This window comes from Lupinus angustifolius, chromosome LG18, assembly GCF_001865875.1.
Source record: "Lupinus angustifolius cultivar Tanjil chromosome LG18, LupAngTanjil_v1.0, whole genome shotgun sequence".
Lineage (NCBI taxonomy): Eukaryota > Viridiplantae > Streptophyta > Magnoliopsida > Fabales > Fabaceae > Lupinus > Lupinus angustifolius.
Window position 1 is genome coordinate 1,619,582 of NC_032026.1, and position 16,744 is coordinate 1,636,325.

Below are 16,744 nucleotides of genomic sequence, written 5' to 3' on the forward strand. Positions count from 1 at the left end.
AATTATGTATAGAATAAATGACACCTCATTAGTCGAAATTATCATTAAATATTTAATTTTTTTCATTATATATACAAGACTAATAATATATATACATATATTATTTCATATATCAAATTACATATCCAAAATAATAAATGATATTGAGAAGACGTTATCTAAAAAGGTATGCATTATATTTAATCGAGTCTAGGGTGAGGTTTAGGTTTAAAGACTCACTCAATCAATATTTAGGGTCTGGTTAGTTTCAGGTCCAAGATCGAGTCCGAGTTCAAAAAATTAACCCTATCAACATTTAAGATCGGGTAAGAGATAAGCCTTATTCGGCTCAACCCGGCCCATGCTCACCCATTATTATTGGGCCCATAACAAAAATAAAATGGCACCAAAAAGCAAACTAACCGCCATGTCCAGCTTAATCTAATAATACGATACTTCCACTATTCAGCTTTATAATCATTCACTCAAATTCTCTTTATCATAATACAAAATCTCGATCTCTTCACTCTCCAGCCTTGTCATCAATGCTATTACATAGTTGAATGGAAATCCAATTCTTCTTTTCAATTTTATCACTCTATTTCTAATTTATACATTTTTAATTATGTATCTCTCAATCATTAATCTTACATCAGTAATCCAATAATCCAAAGCAAATAACATTGATCACCGAGAACCAATGCTTTAATTTTTTATTTTGACTTTATAATACTTGTTAGTGAGATAAATAATTATATTTTCACTCTCTTAAATCTTATATATGTTGCATTTTAAGTGTATAATGTATAGGTTGTGAGCATTTAAATACACCGTGAAATTTGAATAAAATTGTATTTTTTTTTATTTGAGTCTTTTATATTTGTTTTCTCTCAAACTCCTTTACATAGTCTAATTTGATGTGCATTTGATTTTGAAGTCATTTCTTAAATTTACTCCGTGTTGGATTTGATTATTTCCTATATGTTGGGAGATATTCATCTATGAGTTACAACATTCCTCCATGGGCTAAGTAAAAGAAGCATATAAGTGGGCTTGACACAATATCTTAACCCAAAACCTTAAGTAGGGATGGCAATAGAAACCGAATCCGTGGATACCCACCCAAACCCGATCCGAATTTAACGGGTTAAACCCGTTGTTATTGGGTTCGGGTTCGGGTTTTACCCGATGTTAATTTTCGGGTTCGGTATGTGTGATACCCTACCCTGAACCTGCCACAAACCCGTTACAATTAATAAATTAATATTTTAATTATATGTTTTAACTTAACCCTAGTTTTGTGTTGTGCCTATTTTCCCCCAAAGTTAGAAACAAATCAACTCCACAAGACCACAACTGCACAAGCAGTGCTTCACTGCTTCTCCCACACGCACAACTGCACAACAACACAAGCAATGCTTGTCCCACGCACAGACAGCCCCACATCTCCATTTTATTTTCATCTTCTCCACTCATTTTTATCTTCATCTTCTCCACTCGTGTAGTCGTGTTTCTCTTCATCTTCTCCATTGGTTTTCGTCTTCATCTTCTCCAAAGGCAAAGGAACAATCATATTTATCTTCTTCATTCATCTTCCTATTTTAGGCTCATTTTTTAGCTTTATTGGAAGTTTAAAGGCATCCAGTATAAAATGTTTAAAGGCATCCAATATAAAATGTTTTAGCACTATTGTATATTATTTCGGGTTTTCTTTCGGGTTTCGGGATGGTAGTGGTAATTGTAACCCCGCAGTGTTCGGGTTCGGGTTTTAAATTCCGGGTTCGGGTTTGGGTATGCATAAACCCGACCCCGCCCCGCCCCGTTGTCATTCCTAACCTTAAGGTATTAGGTCTACGAGTTCATCCATTTATATGCTCTTTAACTCATCCATTTTTGCTCAATGTTAGACTTCTTCATTCACACTTGGAATACCCAACATCCCCCTCAAGTGTGAATTCTCTTCGAGTATGGGATAACACCAGAGCTCAACTTTCTATCTACTTGTACCACTATTGGCTTATCATTTCATCAATGGAACACGCCACTTTGACCTCTCGTCAGGAAGACTTTCGACACAAGGATCCCTCAAGGATCTACCGACCACTTGTCGCTTCAATATTCTGTTGAGTCGTCGAACCATCAGCTCTGATATCACTTGTTGGGAGATCTTTATCCATGAGTTACAACATTCTTCCATGGGCTAAGTGAAAGAAGCATATAAGTGGGCTTGACACCACATCTTGACCCAAAACCTTAAGGCATTAGGTCAATGAGTCCATCCACTTATATGCTCTTTAACTCATCCATTCTTGTCCAATGTGAGACTTCTTCATTCAGACTTGGAATACCCAACATCTCCCCCTCAAGTGTGAATTCCCATCCGAGTATTGCATATACCAAAACTCATCTCTCTATTGAATAATATTGGTATATTTTGCATGAACAAGCTAGATGACAATTTAGATAAAAGGCCACTTTCAGTAAGGGCTAGATGAGTCTCGGGTTGCCAAATAAGTTTTAGTGTATATAGCAGTATGAAATATAGATTTCTTAAAAATTAAACACTGAGAAAAAGTAAACATTAACATGAACAATAAAAGAATTTAATATCCATTCTACCTACTCTTTTTTTAGATGAACGGCCTGATTGGACAGGAAGTCCGAGTAAGAGTTTTCTAGTTTTGGATGGAGGTAGACTTGGACTCGCTGATGGAGGAATCTGAAAAGGTTCCCCAATGATCGACTAGAGAGGTAATGCCTGAGAACAATAAATGAGATATGGGAAGTCAGTAGAGAATAATAATGACAAGTGATGAGTTCTAAGTTATGAGGGAATGATGGGAATGAGTAAAGTGATACTTCCTGTTAGGAGAGGCTCCTATTTATAGTGGTTGAGTTGGATGATGTGGCCCTGGAGGGTACTGTTGGCATGGTCAGCCATCCTAGCTAGTCGGGGGCTGATTTCCCACGTTAGGCGGTTTTGGTAGGGCCTTACTCTGTGCATAGTTGACATGTAGCTCGTGGCAGGTCTGGTAGCCGTACTACAATCTGTCTTTGTCGTGTGGTAGGAGGGTGGGTGGGATTGTAGGTGGAATGACAATGCTTTGTTGGTGGCATGTCAGACGGGGAGATACCCTAACCCCGACCTAGGATGTCTAGTATAAGGGGAATAATTTCGACTAAGCCTTTTAATTGGTTATGCCATGTCTTTGCCTGGTCATAAGGGAGGCCGTCTCGGGTAGTCAAGACGTCCGCATGACCGGGATGGAACAGTTGCCCCCCCCCCAATATAGTAGTATGTTTGGTAGGTGAGCATGCTGGTAGACATAAATGCTACTGATGGAATGTTCATCATTAGAGTGTCGTTAGACTTCTGAGTTGTGTGACACATGGTTGTCCATCATTAATGTTTTTTTATTATCGAACCGTTTTGTGGCGCAAAGTACTTGAGTGTGGCTCGTCAGTTCCTTTTTTGCCACTTTTTTTGTCGGAGTGCCTTTTGAACGGGTAGGATGCGTTTCGAGTTGGGCTACGAGGGTTGGTCTGGGCCCAACTCTGTCTATAAATAGGGAGGGTTCTCCTTCATTTTCTTCACTTTGCTTTCTGAATTTTCTGCTACTGAACCTACTCTGCTGTTGATCAACCTCGTCTCCTTATCTTTTTTCAACTCTTTTCAAACTTCTTTCTAGGTAACCTTTTTCCTTTCCTCTTTCATAATCAAGGTCCTTATCACCGATCTGGAGTCTATTTCCAATTAGGTGGAGGTTTTGTCCGGACTTCCACCCAATTTTGTCTCGTGGTCATCTCGTTCTAGGGATCGGCTCGCCTAGAGAAAGGCGAGTGATTTGACACTCCCAGCCCTGTGGCCCGTTGGAGCTGGAGGTTGGTAGGAAGAGAGGTTGTAAGGATGGACCGGGCAAATTTTTTGGAGAAGCAGTGTCCGGTCATGGATAAGGAATCCAATTTAGAATCTGATGCTTCTCGTGGTAACAAGTTGCTGATGTTGAGAACATACATGGGATGAGCGGATAGGTTTCCGAACCCCGAGGGCTTGGATGGCCCCAACTCCCGCTACTGGTGGGATGATCGGGAAGTGATGGGCACTACGAGCTACTTCCCGACGGATGTGATGCCCCAAGTTGCTGTGTTGGCACGTGCGTCGAATTGCACTCGATTGCATGCTCCCTCTGCTGAAGAGTGAGTTTGTTATGACCTCTATATGGATCAGGGGGACAAGTATAACTACTATCTGTACGGATACAATACCTTGAAGATCAGGCACAAAATACCTTTGGATGGGTGGTATGTGGACGTGTTGAACCATTTAGGGGTCGCTCCTTCTCAGTTGCATCCGAACTCCTGGAGGTTTGTCTTTGCGTTTGGACTTTATTGCAATGTGATGAAGTTCCCTTGGACGATTCACTTGTTCTTCTGGATATTGCGGGTGACCCATAGCACCAACCCATATGAAGAGAAGATCAGTCGACGCGGGTGGACTTGTCTTCAATCTAAGAATAAGCTACTATACACTCTAATTTTCTCAAGTTGCAAAAATTATCACTTAGTGTAGAAAACTAATGCACCCCTCTTAGTTTGTCATCTTGATCTTATATAAGATTTTTGTTATTTAGTCTTTATATATATATATATAACTATTATTGTATTAGTCACTTTTAATTATAAAACTTACTTATCTTCTTCTCAATCAATTTTTGTTTTGATGACGATTTCATCCAAATATCAACGTTCCTAACCTACATTGTTGTATTATTATTGTTGTAATTTTCATGTTAGCCTACTAGTAACTTAATAATATATTTATACGGGGTTAATTTCATAAACTAGTAATGTTTAGGGGGTACTTGGGAAGAAAAATGGTTAATATTGACTACTTGCAAAAAAAATAATGTTTATAGGGGCTTTATGCACTTTTCCCTTATTTAAATTACACTTTGTTACAATATAAGCTAAAAATGACAAACACAATTTCAATAATAATAAACATAAACTCAAATAAGTTATAAGTACAATATTTTTTCCTCACAAAAGATCGTTTTGATTTATTTTAAAAAAATGATTGATTCAACCAAGCAGTCTAGTTAGATAGACCAAATTATCAGTTTCGTGTGCAAAATAGTCAAGTCAAACTGATCCATAACAGTTTTGGTTCATAATTGATCAAATTAGCAACTCAAATCAGTTGTGTATCCATTTTAGGTTAATCAATCGGTCCAATCAAATTTAATAACACTATATTTATTACAACTTGTACCCTAACTTCATATCCTATATATGACTCTCTCATACATCCTTTCATACTCTTCTTCCCAAGAATCATAATTTTTCAATAAAATTCTAAAATCATAATTGAGTAATAAAAAGTGTAAATAAGATTAATTTTTTCTCCAAAATGGCCTACTAGTTTTGGGAAACAAATATCCCAAACTTGTAATCTAAAATAAATATAATAAATCAGCCTAAATATTCATGTTGGTCATTAACTTTTATTTATCCAATTTGTTCCTTGAAAATTTTGAAAACTCGTAATGATCTCAATCGATTAAATATGGGTCAAATTAATTTTTTAAAACATTTTTATAATAGATTTTGAGACACTTTAATCTCCATCAAAAATTATCTTGACCCACAATTATGTTATTCTAATATTATTTTGAATTTTACCTTTTGTTTAGGAATAAATTTCACACACACCAAGCTTATAAGGAAAGTAGGTATTCTCTTTTCAAGATAGGAATAAAATTAATCCATTCATAGTTTATAAGGAAATTTACTATTCACATTTTAAAAATTAATATCCGATATTTTTACTATTCATCGTTTATTTGTATTATTTTTTGAAGAATCAATAATATTAAATATATTAAAGGTAAAGAATAGATAATATAATATATTAAAGTCATACAATATTAAACAGAACTTGGGTCCGAGTTTTGTGGATAGAAAAAATATTCGCTGGGAAAGTTAGTTCCACACATGTCTATAGAAGTTCCTGACTTGGACATGATTGCCTCCAATGCCGAAGATAGTCATGAGAAACCAAAAAAAATTCATACAATATTAAACATATATTTTTTCTCGTTAAATAATATAAATAAATAATCTATAAACAAAATCATAAATATAAAATCCTAACAAACATAAGAGAAAGAGAAATTGCATAAAAGAGCATTAGAATCGTAGTATTGTGAAAGTACGTACATTACGTAACAACTATCAACCAAGTGCATTCATCTTCTTCTTCTTCTCCGATTCCTCATTCTGTGTGAAAAAATGAACGACTCAGATGTCTCGAAGCAAATTGATCAGATGGTGAGATTTATCCATCAGGAAGCTGAGGAAAAAGCTAACGAAATCTCTGTCTCCGCTCAAGAAGTATAACTTATTTTCCAATTTTCTATCTATTTTTTATTTTTATTTTGAAATTTGAATTTGAATTCTAATGTATTTTTTATTTATTCAGGAATTCAACATTGAGAAGCTTCAATTGCTGGAAGCTGAGAAGAAGAAGATTAAGCAGGAGTATGAGCGTAAAGAGAAACAAGTTGAAATTCGCAAGAAAATGTAACCGTCTATACTTTTATTTTATTGAAATAATTTAAATCAAATTATTGACATGAATTTTAACTAAATTTCAATTTTGAGTGTCAATGCTTGATTTTGAGTCGAATTGTAGCGGATCCTTTTGGTATTGTTTATTGGAATAATAATTACTGCTAGCTCCATTTTGAATTTGCGTGAAATGCAGCTATATGTTTTTTTATTCTTTGTTTTTTCGTGTGAGAATGAGTTTCGGCGCATCGTAAGGTTGTTTGTCTTGTGACTTAAAAGATCATGATTTCGAATCCACAAATCACACTCTCGGTAAAACTGCCTACATCTACCTTCGAATCTCACTAGGTATGAGTCTAGTGCAGTGGGCCATTCTTTATTTTTTTAGGCTTTGTTTGTGAGTTGATTTTTAAAGGGGAATGAGAGAAAATGAAGGGTTGAGAAAACCCTCATATGTGTATTTCATGGTTATCAAGTCTTCCATTTCTTTCTCTTCCATTCCATAGACGAACTCCCGATCAACCCCGTCTGGTTTTAATAAACTATGGTTTATGTATGCATTTATTTTCAAACCATTGACATCTGTATAGGCTAATTGTTGAATTTAAGGTTATTGTCTAAGCATGATGGATTGAAATTTTATATTTCTTAATGAGTGAGATTTAGAGTTTAGTTTGAGGTTTAATTTGTTCCATGCTGTGAAAAGTGAAAACTGTGCATTGTAGTATTACCCCTTATTCTAATTTGCAATTGCGAAAATGGTGCTAGCTGAGTTAGTTTTAAGTTTTATGGTACATTTGTTTGCTGCAGTGAGTACTCAATGCAGCTGAATGCTTCTCGTATAAAAGTTCTTCAAGCTCAAGATGAAGTTGTTAATTCCATGAAAAATGCCACAGCAAAGGAACTTTTGACTGTCAGCAACCATCATTATATTGATTTTACCCATCATGATCATGCGTACAGGAACCTTATCAAAGATCTCATTATTCAGGTTAGTTAAAATTTGAATGTTGTCCACCTAACTATGATTTGACCTTGCAGTCTTGCTACATATTGGATTATTTTTTACATTTTTCATTTTGGTTTTTGAGTAGATACTTGCACATAGGCAGCCACCATTGCTGCTATTTATTTCTTTATTTATTTATTGTTATAACTATGTATTAATTGTGATGATGTTAATGTAGCTATAGCCTATAACTAATACAATTTTTTTGCAATTAATTTTGTGTGTGTTCTGATGTCATTTTGTGGACTATTTTCTCTGTGTAAATATATGGGCTTGGAGTATAATGTAAGCTTTGTGTGGCAGAGTTTGCTAAGGCTGAAAGAACCTTCTGTCTTATTAAGATGTCGGGAACATGACCTGCACTTGGTAAAGGATGTGCTGGAGTCATCTGCAGAGGAGTATGCTGAAAAAGCAAATGTAGATGCACCAGAGATCATTGTTGACGAAAATGTTTTTCTTCCACCTGCACCAAGCAATGACAATATCCATGAACCCCACTGGTAATGTTCATGTATTATTAAATCCTAATTAATTGTCTGGCTGTACCTTTTTTCTCTTGATTAGTTGTAACATTTTGTTCATGTAAAACGGAAATGGTTTTCAAATTGTAAGAACAACCTGCTTTTAGTGTTTATAGTTTATTGAGAATGTTTGCTGAAATTGCATTAGTCTAGTGGCTGTGTAGCTGACTTGATATCGAGATATTAGTTACATTATACCTGATTACATTTGTGGATGTTCAGCTCTGGTGGGGTGGTGCTGGCTTCTCGTGATGGAAAGATTGTGTTTGAAAATACTCTCGATGCACGACTGGATGTGTTGTTCCGTAGCAAGCTTCCAGAGGTAAACTTTTTTGTGCATAGCAATTGGTCCTGTTCTTTGACTTGTGTTCTCTTTATTGGATATTTGTTGCTCAGTTGTTTGTATTGAGATTTCATAAGCTGGTTATTTTTAAGATATTGGAATTTTGATATTGAAATAAACAAATAGGACAATTAACTCAAATGAGGATGTGTATGAAGGGGGTGGGACTAGGAGGGAGTTTAGCATTTTAATTGTTGAACAGGGACCAATTGCTTAAATGACTCTGAATTAGCTGCTACTGCTTAAATGACTCTGAATTAGCTGCTATTGCTTAAATGACATGTAGCATTAATGATTTACTTCTAGTATGTATATCATTTCATTTAATTTATAACCAACTACTTTTGATTTGGTCTAAAAACAATTGAGATTTTTCTTCCATTTTGTACCTTTGCATTTTCTGGAATGGCCCGAAATATTATTTTCCTAGACACAACCTCTCCGCATGTGGGGTAAGGCTGCGTACATTTATCCTCCTCAGACCTCACTACATGTGACCTTCATGCACTAGGGGCCATCCTACTCCGAAATATTTTTTTCACTAGTTGTCACTTGCAGTTTCTTTATGCTTCCAAAAGAAATATACCGCATTACCATTAATCCATTATTACCAACCTTATCTATTGTATTGAGTTGATTTTGCAGTATCTAGGATGCATAGTTTGGTGCTTTTGATGTGTTGTGTTCCTTAATGTTGAATTTATAATTTTTTTATTTCATAATGACTGAATTCTTATGAAGTTTCTTGCTCTTTATTGCAGATCCGTAAGCAGCTCTTTGGACAAGTTGCTGCTTGAAGGCTTTGATTGTATTGCTTTGTTGATCCTGCATTATTTAGATCCTGAATCATAAGATTGTCTTTGACATGAATATTTATTGTGTCTTTGATTCTGTGGTCTTATTACTATTATCGTTTAAATAACTTAATGTTTTTTTTGGGGACATGCGGGGTTCTATGTTTTTGTTTTACTCAAAGGTGTTTGCTCCAGCTCATTACTGTTTTGAACTTCATTGTTAATGAATTTGGAAGAATAATATATTCTGTAATGGTGTGAACATATGGTAATAAAAACATGGTGATGAAATCATAGAAATATAACTGCTGTGTAGAATGTTATGAAAGAGAGCTGTCAGTGTCCACTAGTACTGTAATCGGATAGCCAAGAATTGATCCTGGAAACTTTAGTGTTTTAGGAGAGAGTTGACAACCAAGGGCCTGACGTGAAATATGGAAGCGAATTACCTCTTCTGTGGCCAAGTCGGCCGCTTGATCGGTGGCAACTGTTTCCATAGAATTCAGCTCAACATTTGTTCCATTAGTGGATTCATCATCCCATAACAATAGGAAATGCTTGGTTTGACATCTATGCCTAGCATGGTTTTTTTTATCATAATTATAGCAAAGGTCACGTGCTAGTCTACATTTGTGCTATTGAAATGCAACAAATGGGCATTGTGGTAGTAGTCGATGGTGTAGGTTTTGTGTGGGATAAATGTGATATGGGTTTTGGGGTTGGTGGAGGAGTGGGAAAATTTGTGTTTGTTGGCAGACCAATTTGAGTCATGAATTTTAGCTTTAACTAATTTAGCCATACCTAAGGCATTTGAAATACGCGTAGGTCGTAATATTGATAGTTCATGACAAATTTCAGGTACCTCATGAGACAAACCCCAAATATGGTGGCACAACTTCTCAAAACTTTTCTGGTAGTCTGCCACCATGCCCACTTGTTTGAGTTTGAACAACCCATCTTGGTGACTTGTGTAGGATGAATGGCCAAAGTGTATTTCCTGATCTCTAGTAAAAGAGTGTCAATCCGAGAATTGGGAAATTGTGGAGCATCCACTTAAACCAGCTAAGAGCCTCACCTTGCATATAAAGAGAGATTATATGCAAACACTTATCTGAGGTATGATATATGGTTCGAAATTTTTTGTTTTGCTTGGAAAATCTAGTCTAAGAGTTCAAATCCGTCAAAGGGTGAAGCTGTAACTTAGGAGGTCTAGGTTGGGGTGGTGAGTGTGGGAAGGTGTTAAAAGGAGGTTGTGTGTATGGTGAGAGACTGGTAGTGTGTTAAATACTGTTGGGGATTGAGATGTAGTTAATGGACGTTTAGATTGGTTTGATTCAGTGTGGAAGGAGTAAAATTGAGGTTTGGGTTTGTTGTGCAAGGCATGAAGAAGAGGCATATGGTGGATTTTTTTTGGTACTACTGAAGGTATCTCCTCACCTTATGGGTAAGGAACTAATCTCCTTTGGGATATATGATTGTCCCTCCCGACAAATGTCGCTCACAGGAATTGAACCCTTGACCTTTTGATCTTTCTGGGGATCTAGCGGCGCCTTACACCACTAGACTAACGCGTTGTTGATACCATTTGGTGGATTTGAAGGAACTGTGGGCAGCAACTTAAGTGCAGCAAGTGTAGTAGCAATGCTATCTAGAGCATCTATTATTGATCCATGCGACCATGCCTAGAAACTCTACCCAGATATAAATATATAGGCAAGCTTAATGGCTTTGAAGTGTGCAACCCCATGATTTGCACATGTTTTCCTCCTCCTATTTATCTTCAGCTATCTGTCTCAACCAAGGTTGAGTTTGGGACTTAGTTGGATTGCCTGAGTTATTTTGTTGATATTGTGCATGTGTTATTGGACTCTGGGACCTCTCAGCCTTTCAAATATGAGTAGTTGAATTGAGCTTAATCTCCATGAATGACAATTAATGAATTTTGATGATGTATTTTTCTAGTCGGAATATTAGCAAGCGTCTTAAGTGCTTAGTTAAGGTGGTAAAAGATGTAACTTAATCTTGGTGATATGCAGTTTATGATGTTTTGAAGCATGTTGGGGGTCTGTCGAATTCCGGAATTGCTGAGGTTTTTTATGAGTTCAGCTGCCTATAAATGTATTGTCATATTTCTGAGTGTGGCGCTCCTTATCTCCATCTCTTGTTTCCTCCATTTCCCATTATTCTATCATTTTCGTTTTGTTCCATAACCATAGATTTTAGTCATCACATAACCCTTGGTTGTTGTTTTTCTTCCTGAATTTCGACCTCCATTGGAGTATAGACCTTTAGTTTTTCATATTAATTCATCATCCCACCACCTCTACAACTCCAAAAACATAATACTTGTCTTGTATCTATTTTGAATTTGAGGGAATTGGCTCGGATTTGAAAATGTGGGTGTGCCATAAGAGCTGTGTTTTCGGATAGGATAAAAAAAGCTTATCAGAGGAACCGTAACTTGGCTAGTTTGATTGTAGACCCCGAATTCGCAAGGGAAATGCTGAGGCAAAGAGCATGGAAAAGGATTGTATGGTTGCCTATATCAGCGACGATCAGCACACGAAGGATGTGTGCTAGTCTTGCTTACTTTGTTACATATAGGAGAGCAAGGCTTCCAGCTATCCTTGTTCAGGGTCAGAGGGACTTGTTTGGAGCTCATACTTATGAGAGGGTTGGTCGCTCGACAAAACTTGCTCGCTAGAGTGGCTCTTCTGGAGTTGGCGCTCTGAATTGATGATATCTTTAGTGTGGTTGGTTAATTGTTTGTTCGTAGATCATATGCAGCATCTGAGTTGAAAATTAAACTTGTATGTTTCTTTGAGGATCCTTGGTTCAGCATAGCAACTATTGCTTACTTGCTATAGTTGTTTTTGCTTTTAGTAAAAAGTAAGGTTGTTTCCTCTGATAGATTCCAAATTGTTGATTGTTGATGCTTTTGTGTCAATTATGATAATTACATGACATGGTTACCCTCTGAGCAACCTTTGCATATTAAAAGGAATTGGTTATAGTAGATTTCTTTATACAGGGTACAATGAAAACTGTGTTGAAGATTTAAGTATAAACAATGTAGGAAATACCCTTTCAAGCTTTATACAGTGCTAAATATCCTTTCAAGCTTTATTATATAATGCTTCTTAAACCTTACTTCAGATGTGGAGTAGAAAACAAAATAAGCTTAATTGTCTATTAATATCACATTGTGTCCTCAACTATTTCCTTTTTTTTTTTCTTTCTCTGCAACTTCAGCATGTATCCAACTTTGTTCAGAGTAAGAACATGCTTGTGCACTTTTTTCAGTTAGAAAATGCTTAATAAACTTTCACAGAATTAATTAGGAGCAGAGTTACAATTTTTTTTATTAAAGTGAATACACAAGAATAGTACTTTATTTCAGGGGCCAAGTTAAAGAACTTTTAAATTTCTACAGAGATTACATGTGAAAGCTACTTTAAATTATGGATGAAAAAGTGGTGAGATTAGCTACAATCAGATAAGGAAAAATTATACAAATGTTAGATTATGTATGCCATTATAACATCAGCTTTTGTGCTTCATATTGATGCCTTGGTGGCCAAGTTTTAATTTTTACATTTTTGGTTCTGCACATATAATGTGAAAGATGTGAGGAGAGTGATTTGTGATATGTGGATTATTGTTATTTTGGCTGCATTTTTTTGGGCAAATATTCAAGAGACAGAACTGCTTTTTCTTATGTTATTTCATATGCTGATCTTGTTGTTTACACTAACTTTTTCTGACTCACTTTATTAAATTTGTTGATTTATCTTTACAGTTGTAAGAGACTAATTAACAAATGAAAAACTGCTTCAAGCAATTGAGAAAGTTGATTATGTATTAATTAAGGCCCATTCATTGTTTCATTCATGGTAAAAATGCATGCACAGAATAGATGAACTCTGTTATATAATTCACTGTTAAAACTCTATTAGCAAAGTACAAGTGTAAATGATAGTATGCTAAAATGCTTGAACTACATAATAGGGGTGAGCAGGACCCAATCTTACCCACTCACCTGGTTTGGCCTGATTATGATCGAACCTGAATAGGGTTTGGTCTGGTCTGATCGGGTAAGGGACAAACCTTACCCGGCTCATGCTCACCCGACTATAAAACACTATTCTCATAAGCTGGTTGAGTTCTTGTAACTGCTGCTGAAGGCAATTTACTATTGCCAACCCATCTACTTTCCAGAACAAGATCCTCATTGGCATGTCTTTCTATGGCTTGAATCCTTTTGGCCTTGAGAAATCTCGTACATGAAAATCCTGCATAAACAACTGCAATCAACCCAACAAATCCAATCACAAAGCCAATCACCAACAGATACCATTGTCGCTGCGGCTTCGACTCCAATTGCAGAACAACCGAAAAATGACCCTGGTCTTTCGAGTAACACAAGCCCGGGGAAATCATCAAACTAACCTGAATTGTTCCATTGGCACTGAAGGCTACACATCTTACCCTTGACTTGATGCCACCCAAAAATGTAACATTTGGGAAATGAATAGATATAGGCTGCCCCATTGTGCTTATATTGAGGTTTTTGACCCTTGCATCAGTTACATTTGATGCATCAAAAACCATGAAACCAACAACATAAGATATGAGTGAGTAACCTTGCAAATTGTAGAATTGAGAAGACCGGTTACCCAAGTTTTGATACACAATAACCAACCTCCTAACATGGGGACTGAACATGGTTCTTGGTGGGATCTGGAAGAAGCTGAAGTTAGCACCTTTTCTCCATACCCTTTGGCTTCTAAGATGAACTACAGAAACATGCATACCAGAAAGGTTTTGTGGCAGAAAAGCATCATATAAAGCACCATTTTGAGGCTTATGTTTGATCAGTGATCTGAAAGCAAAATCTTGAAGTAATGAATTCAATGTTTCAGTGTCTTTGTTGTTGTCTAAGCTGTGCACCAAAGAACAGAAACAAAGGATAAAAACTACCAACTTGATGAAACAATTATAGGTCACTTTGGATCCCATTTAACACTGCAACTACTTAACAGCAAAGAGCAATGTAGAGTAGCTTTGTGGAAAGGGAGGAAACAAAGTAGAGTAGTTGTTGCTTGCAGTTTTTTTAGTAGTGTGTATAGATGAGAATAAAGCAGCAAGAGAAGTTCAATGATGGTTACTTTCCACAAAGAAGCATGCATAGGTTTGGGTCCCACCCTACTACTCCGAATATAGTTACATAATTTTCTCATTTATTGTTTGGTATATCATGCATCAAATTCATTGCACTCAGTTGAGAATCTTATATAATTAATGTAACTAGTGATGACTGTTTCTTTGTGGATCGCATCTCGTGTGGTTGTAATGACTGCATCTCACCGCAATTGCAACACAAGTATATTGGGTCGCTTCAGACCACATTGATTTTAAAAAAAGTTTAATCATAAAATAATTCACACTACAACAGTTGTAATCTGTATTGCAACAGCCACAATGATTGTAATCAGAACGTCAGCAATTGACTTGAGGGCATGTGTATGTGTGAGAGAGAATCTTTGTCACTACAATAGGAGAGGTAACTTTTAGCATGATTTGATTTCTCATTTTCTCCTCAAGTGGAGGCAAATTTAGCAATGAAATGATGAAATCGACCCAGCAATTAAAAATCCAAATTTATTTTATAAAAATATAGATTAATATTAGTATTGATAGAATTTTTTTAATATACAAATATAAAATAGTTAACTATGAATAAAAAAATATGGTCCAATGCACATAATTGGATATAAAGATGATAGATGCAAGTTATCTTATTCTCGCGAGTGAATAAATTGTTTCTAAGATTTGAATTAATGTCTTCCAAATTGCCACACCCTCTAAATAATTAATTATAAATAGATCTGTCAAAATTTATTAATAACTTCGTAATGTTGAGTAAGCAATATTAAAAATGGGGCGTGAAGTTTTTTTAGGAAAAATGATTTCCCACACCTTTTTCTAGGGATAAAAGCTTTATGGATGAGATAGATAGAATGAAGAGATAAATGGTTAATAATGTGATATGAAATATATGGTATAGTTGGTTGCGTAGAAGAAAAGTAATAAGAACGCAAGACTTATTTTTTTATTACTAGAGGGTTAATTGTTATTTGATCAACTTTATACTATATTCGTAATAATTTAATTTTATACTTATAATTTTTTTATTTCTCACCATCAACATTCTTATCACCAATATTATTAAATATATCCAAGATACTTTTTCCTTAATATCTATACTCTGAAAGTGTATATAAAGATTTATACATAAACAGAGCATCATTCACTCTTCATTTAGAATATTTTTTAAATAGTCAATGATAATTAAAAATGAAAGATGTGTAATGCAAAATAGTGTATAAAACTCATACATTATAAGTAGATACATATTTTTTTCTCCACGTCTTATATTTTTTAATCTTCACCTTTCTTTTTATTTCTTTTCTCATCATATCATTAATCAGGTATGGTCCATCTATCTTTTCTTTTCTTACACCATTTACATTGAAAAGTATGGTGTAAAAGAAACATTTTCGTTTTCCTCTTATTCACATTCTACTCTCAAATATTTTTTTCTTGGAGCACTTATGTGTGTCTCATTCACCCATTATAATGTCACAATTTCATATGTATTAATTTTATGGCATGGCCATTATTTATTTACACTACTTATATGAACATATCTTGTCCAAATGGGAGGTTGAGTGAGATATAGATTATGTCATGTTCACATCAAACAAGTGAATTGACCTCGTACTTATTAGGCTCATAGATGTCCATGGGGATGTTTTCCCTCCTAAGCTATCACCAGTATCTAATTATAGATTTAGCTAGAAAAGAAAGGTTGGTTATGATCATTGGACAAAATTTTGACTCTTATGGGTCCAAGTCTTATTTTATCGATCGATTTATGAAAGATATTTCCAAAATATTTGAATTCACGAATATATATATATATATACATATTATGAAATATAAAATAAATATGTCTAATCTAGTGGTTGTAATTGTTGGTAACCTCCTTGAGGTTGCAGTTTGAATCCATGGCTTAGCATTCTATTCATTTTTTGAAATTAATGTGCATAAAAATAAAATGATGCATGCAGCTTACCATGTGACATTATACGAGATGCATGCTTGCAACTTGGCTATGACGCTCATTTAGTTCAAAAATGAGTCTTTTTAGTATATACACATTCCTGAATTAGTGCAGAATTTTAAAGGTGTTTCTCTCCATCAAGTGACATGAATTTCTCTATAAATAAAGACATATTAAGACAGAATATAACACGAAATTTTCACCTCTAGAAATTATCATTCAATTCTATATTGAATACAAAAGTGTATGAAACATAAGTTTGTAAACTATTATTAAAAGATAAGTTTGTTGTGTTTGCGCAAAACATATTAAGGTTTTCCAAAATATCTTAAACAAGATTCGTTGTTCATCCCATTTGCATCCAATATACTTAAATTGGTGGGGGCGAATTGAACCTAAAGG

At 35.2% G+C, this 16,744-nt stretch overlaps 2 protein-coding genes across 2 annotated transcripts; one reads left to right on the forward strand and one right to left on the reverse strand.

Annotated features, from left to right (window-relative positions):
• Positions 6,184–9,464, forward strand: LOC109332317 (V-type proton ATPase subunit E-like). Its single transcript, XM_019567261.1, has 6 exons — positions 6,184–6,372; positions 6,461–6,561; positions 7,360–7,540; positions 7,862–8,058; positions 8,302–8,401; positions 9,184–9,464. The coding sequence occupies exons 1-6, from the start codon at positions 6,271–6,273 to the stop codon at positions 9,217–9,219; spliced, it is 717 nt and encodes a 238-aa protein (XP_019422806.1). The 5' UTR covers positions 6,184–6,270; the 3' UTR covers positions 9,220–9,464.
• Positions 13,120–14,347, reverse strand: LOC109332664. Its single transcript, XM_019567679.1, has one exon. It carries the CDS (start codon positions 14,233–14,235, stop codon positions 13,348–13,350), a length of 888 nt encoding a protein of 295 aa, XP_019423224.1. The 5' UTR covers positions 14,236–14,347; the 3' UTR covers positions 13,120–13,347.

Bases quoted from the DNA above. Each gene is read 5' to 3' on its own strand.
- LOC109332317 (XM_019567261.1), top strand. From the start codon at position 6,271: ATGAACGACTCAGATGTCTCGAAGCAAATTGATCAGATGGTGAGATTT. The intron at 6,373-6,460 runs GTATAACTTATT...TTATTTATTCAG, and splicing joins TCTCTGTCTCCGCTCAAGAA to GAATTCAACATTGAGAAGCT. The intron at 8,402-9,183 runs GTAAACTTTTTT...TCTTTATTGCAG, and splicing joins TCCGTAGCAAGCTTCCAGAG to ATCCGTAAGCAGCTCTTTGG.
- LOC109332664 (XM_019567679.1), bottom strand. From the start codon at position 14,235: ATGGGATCCAAAGTGACCTATAATTGTTTCATCAAGTTGGTAGTTTTT.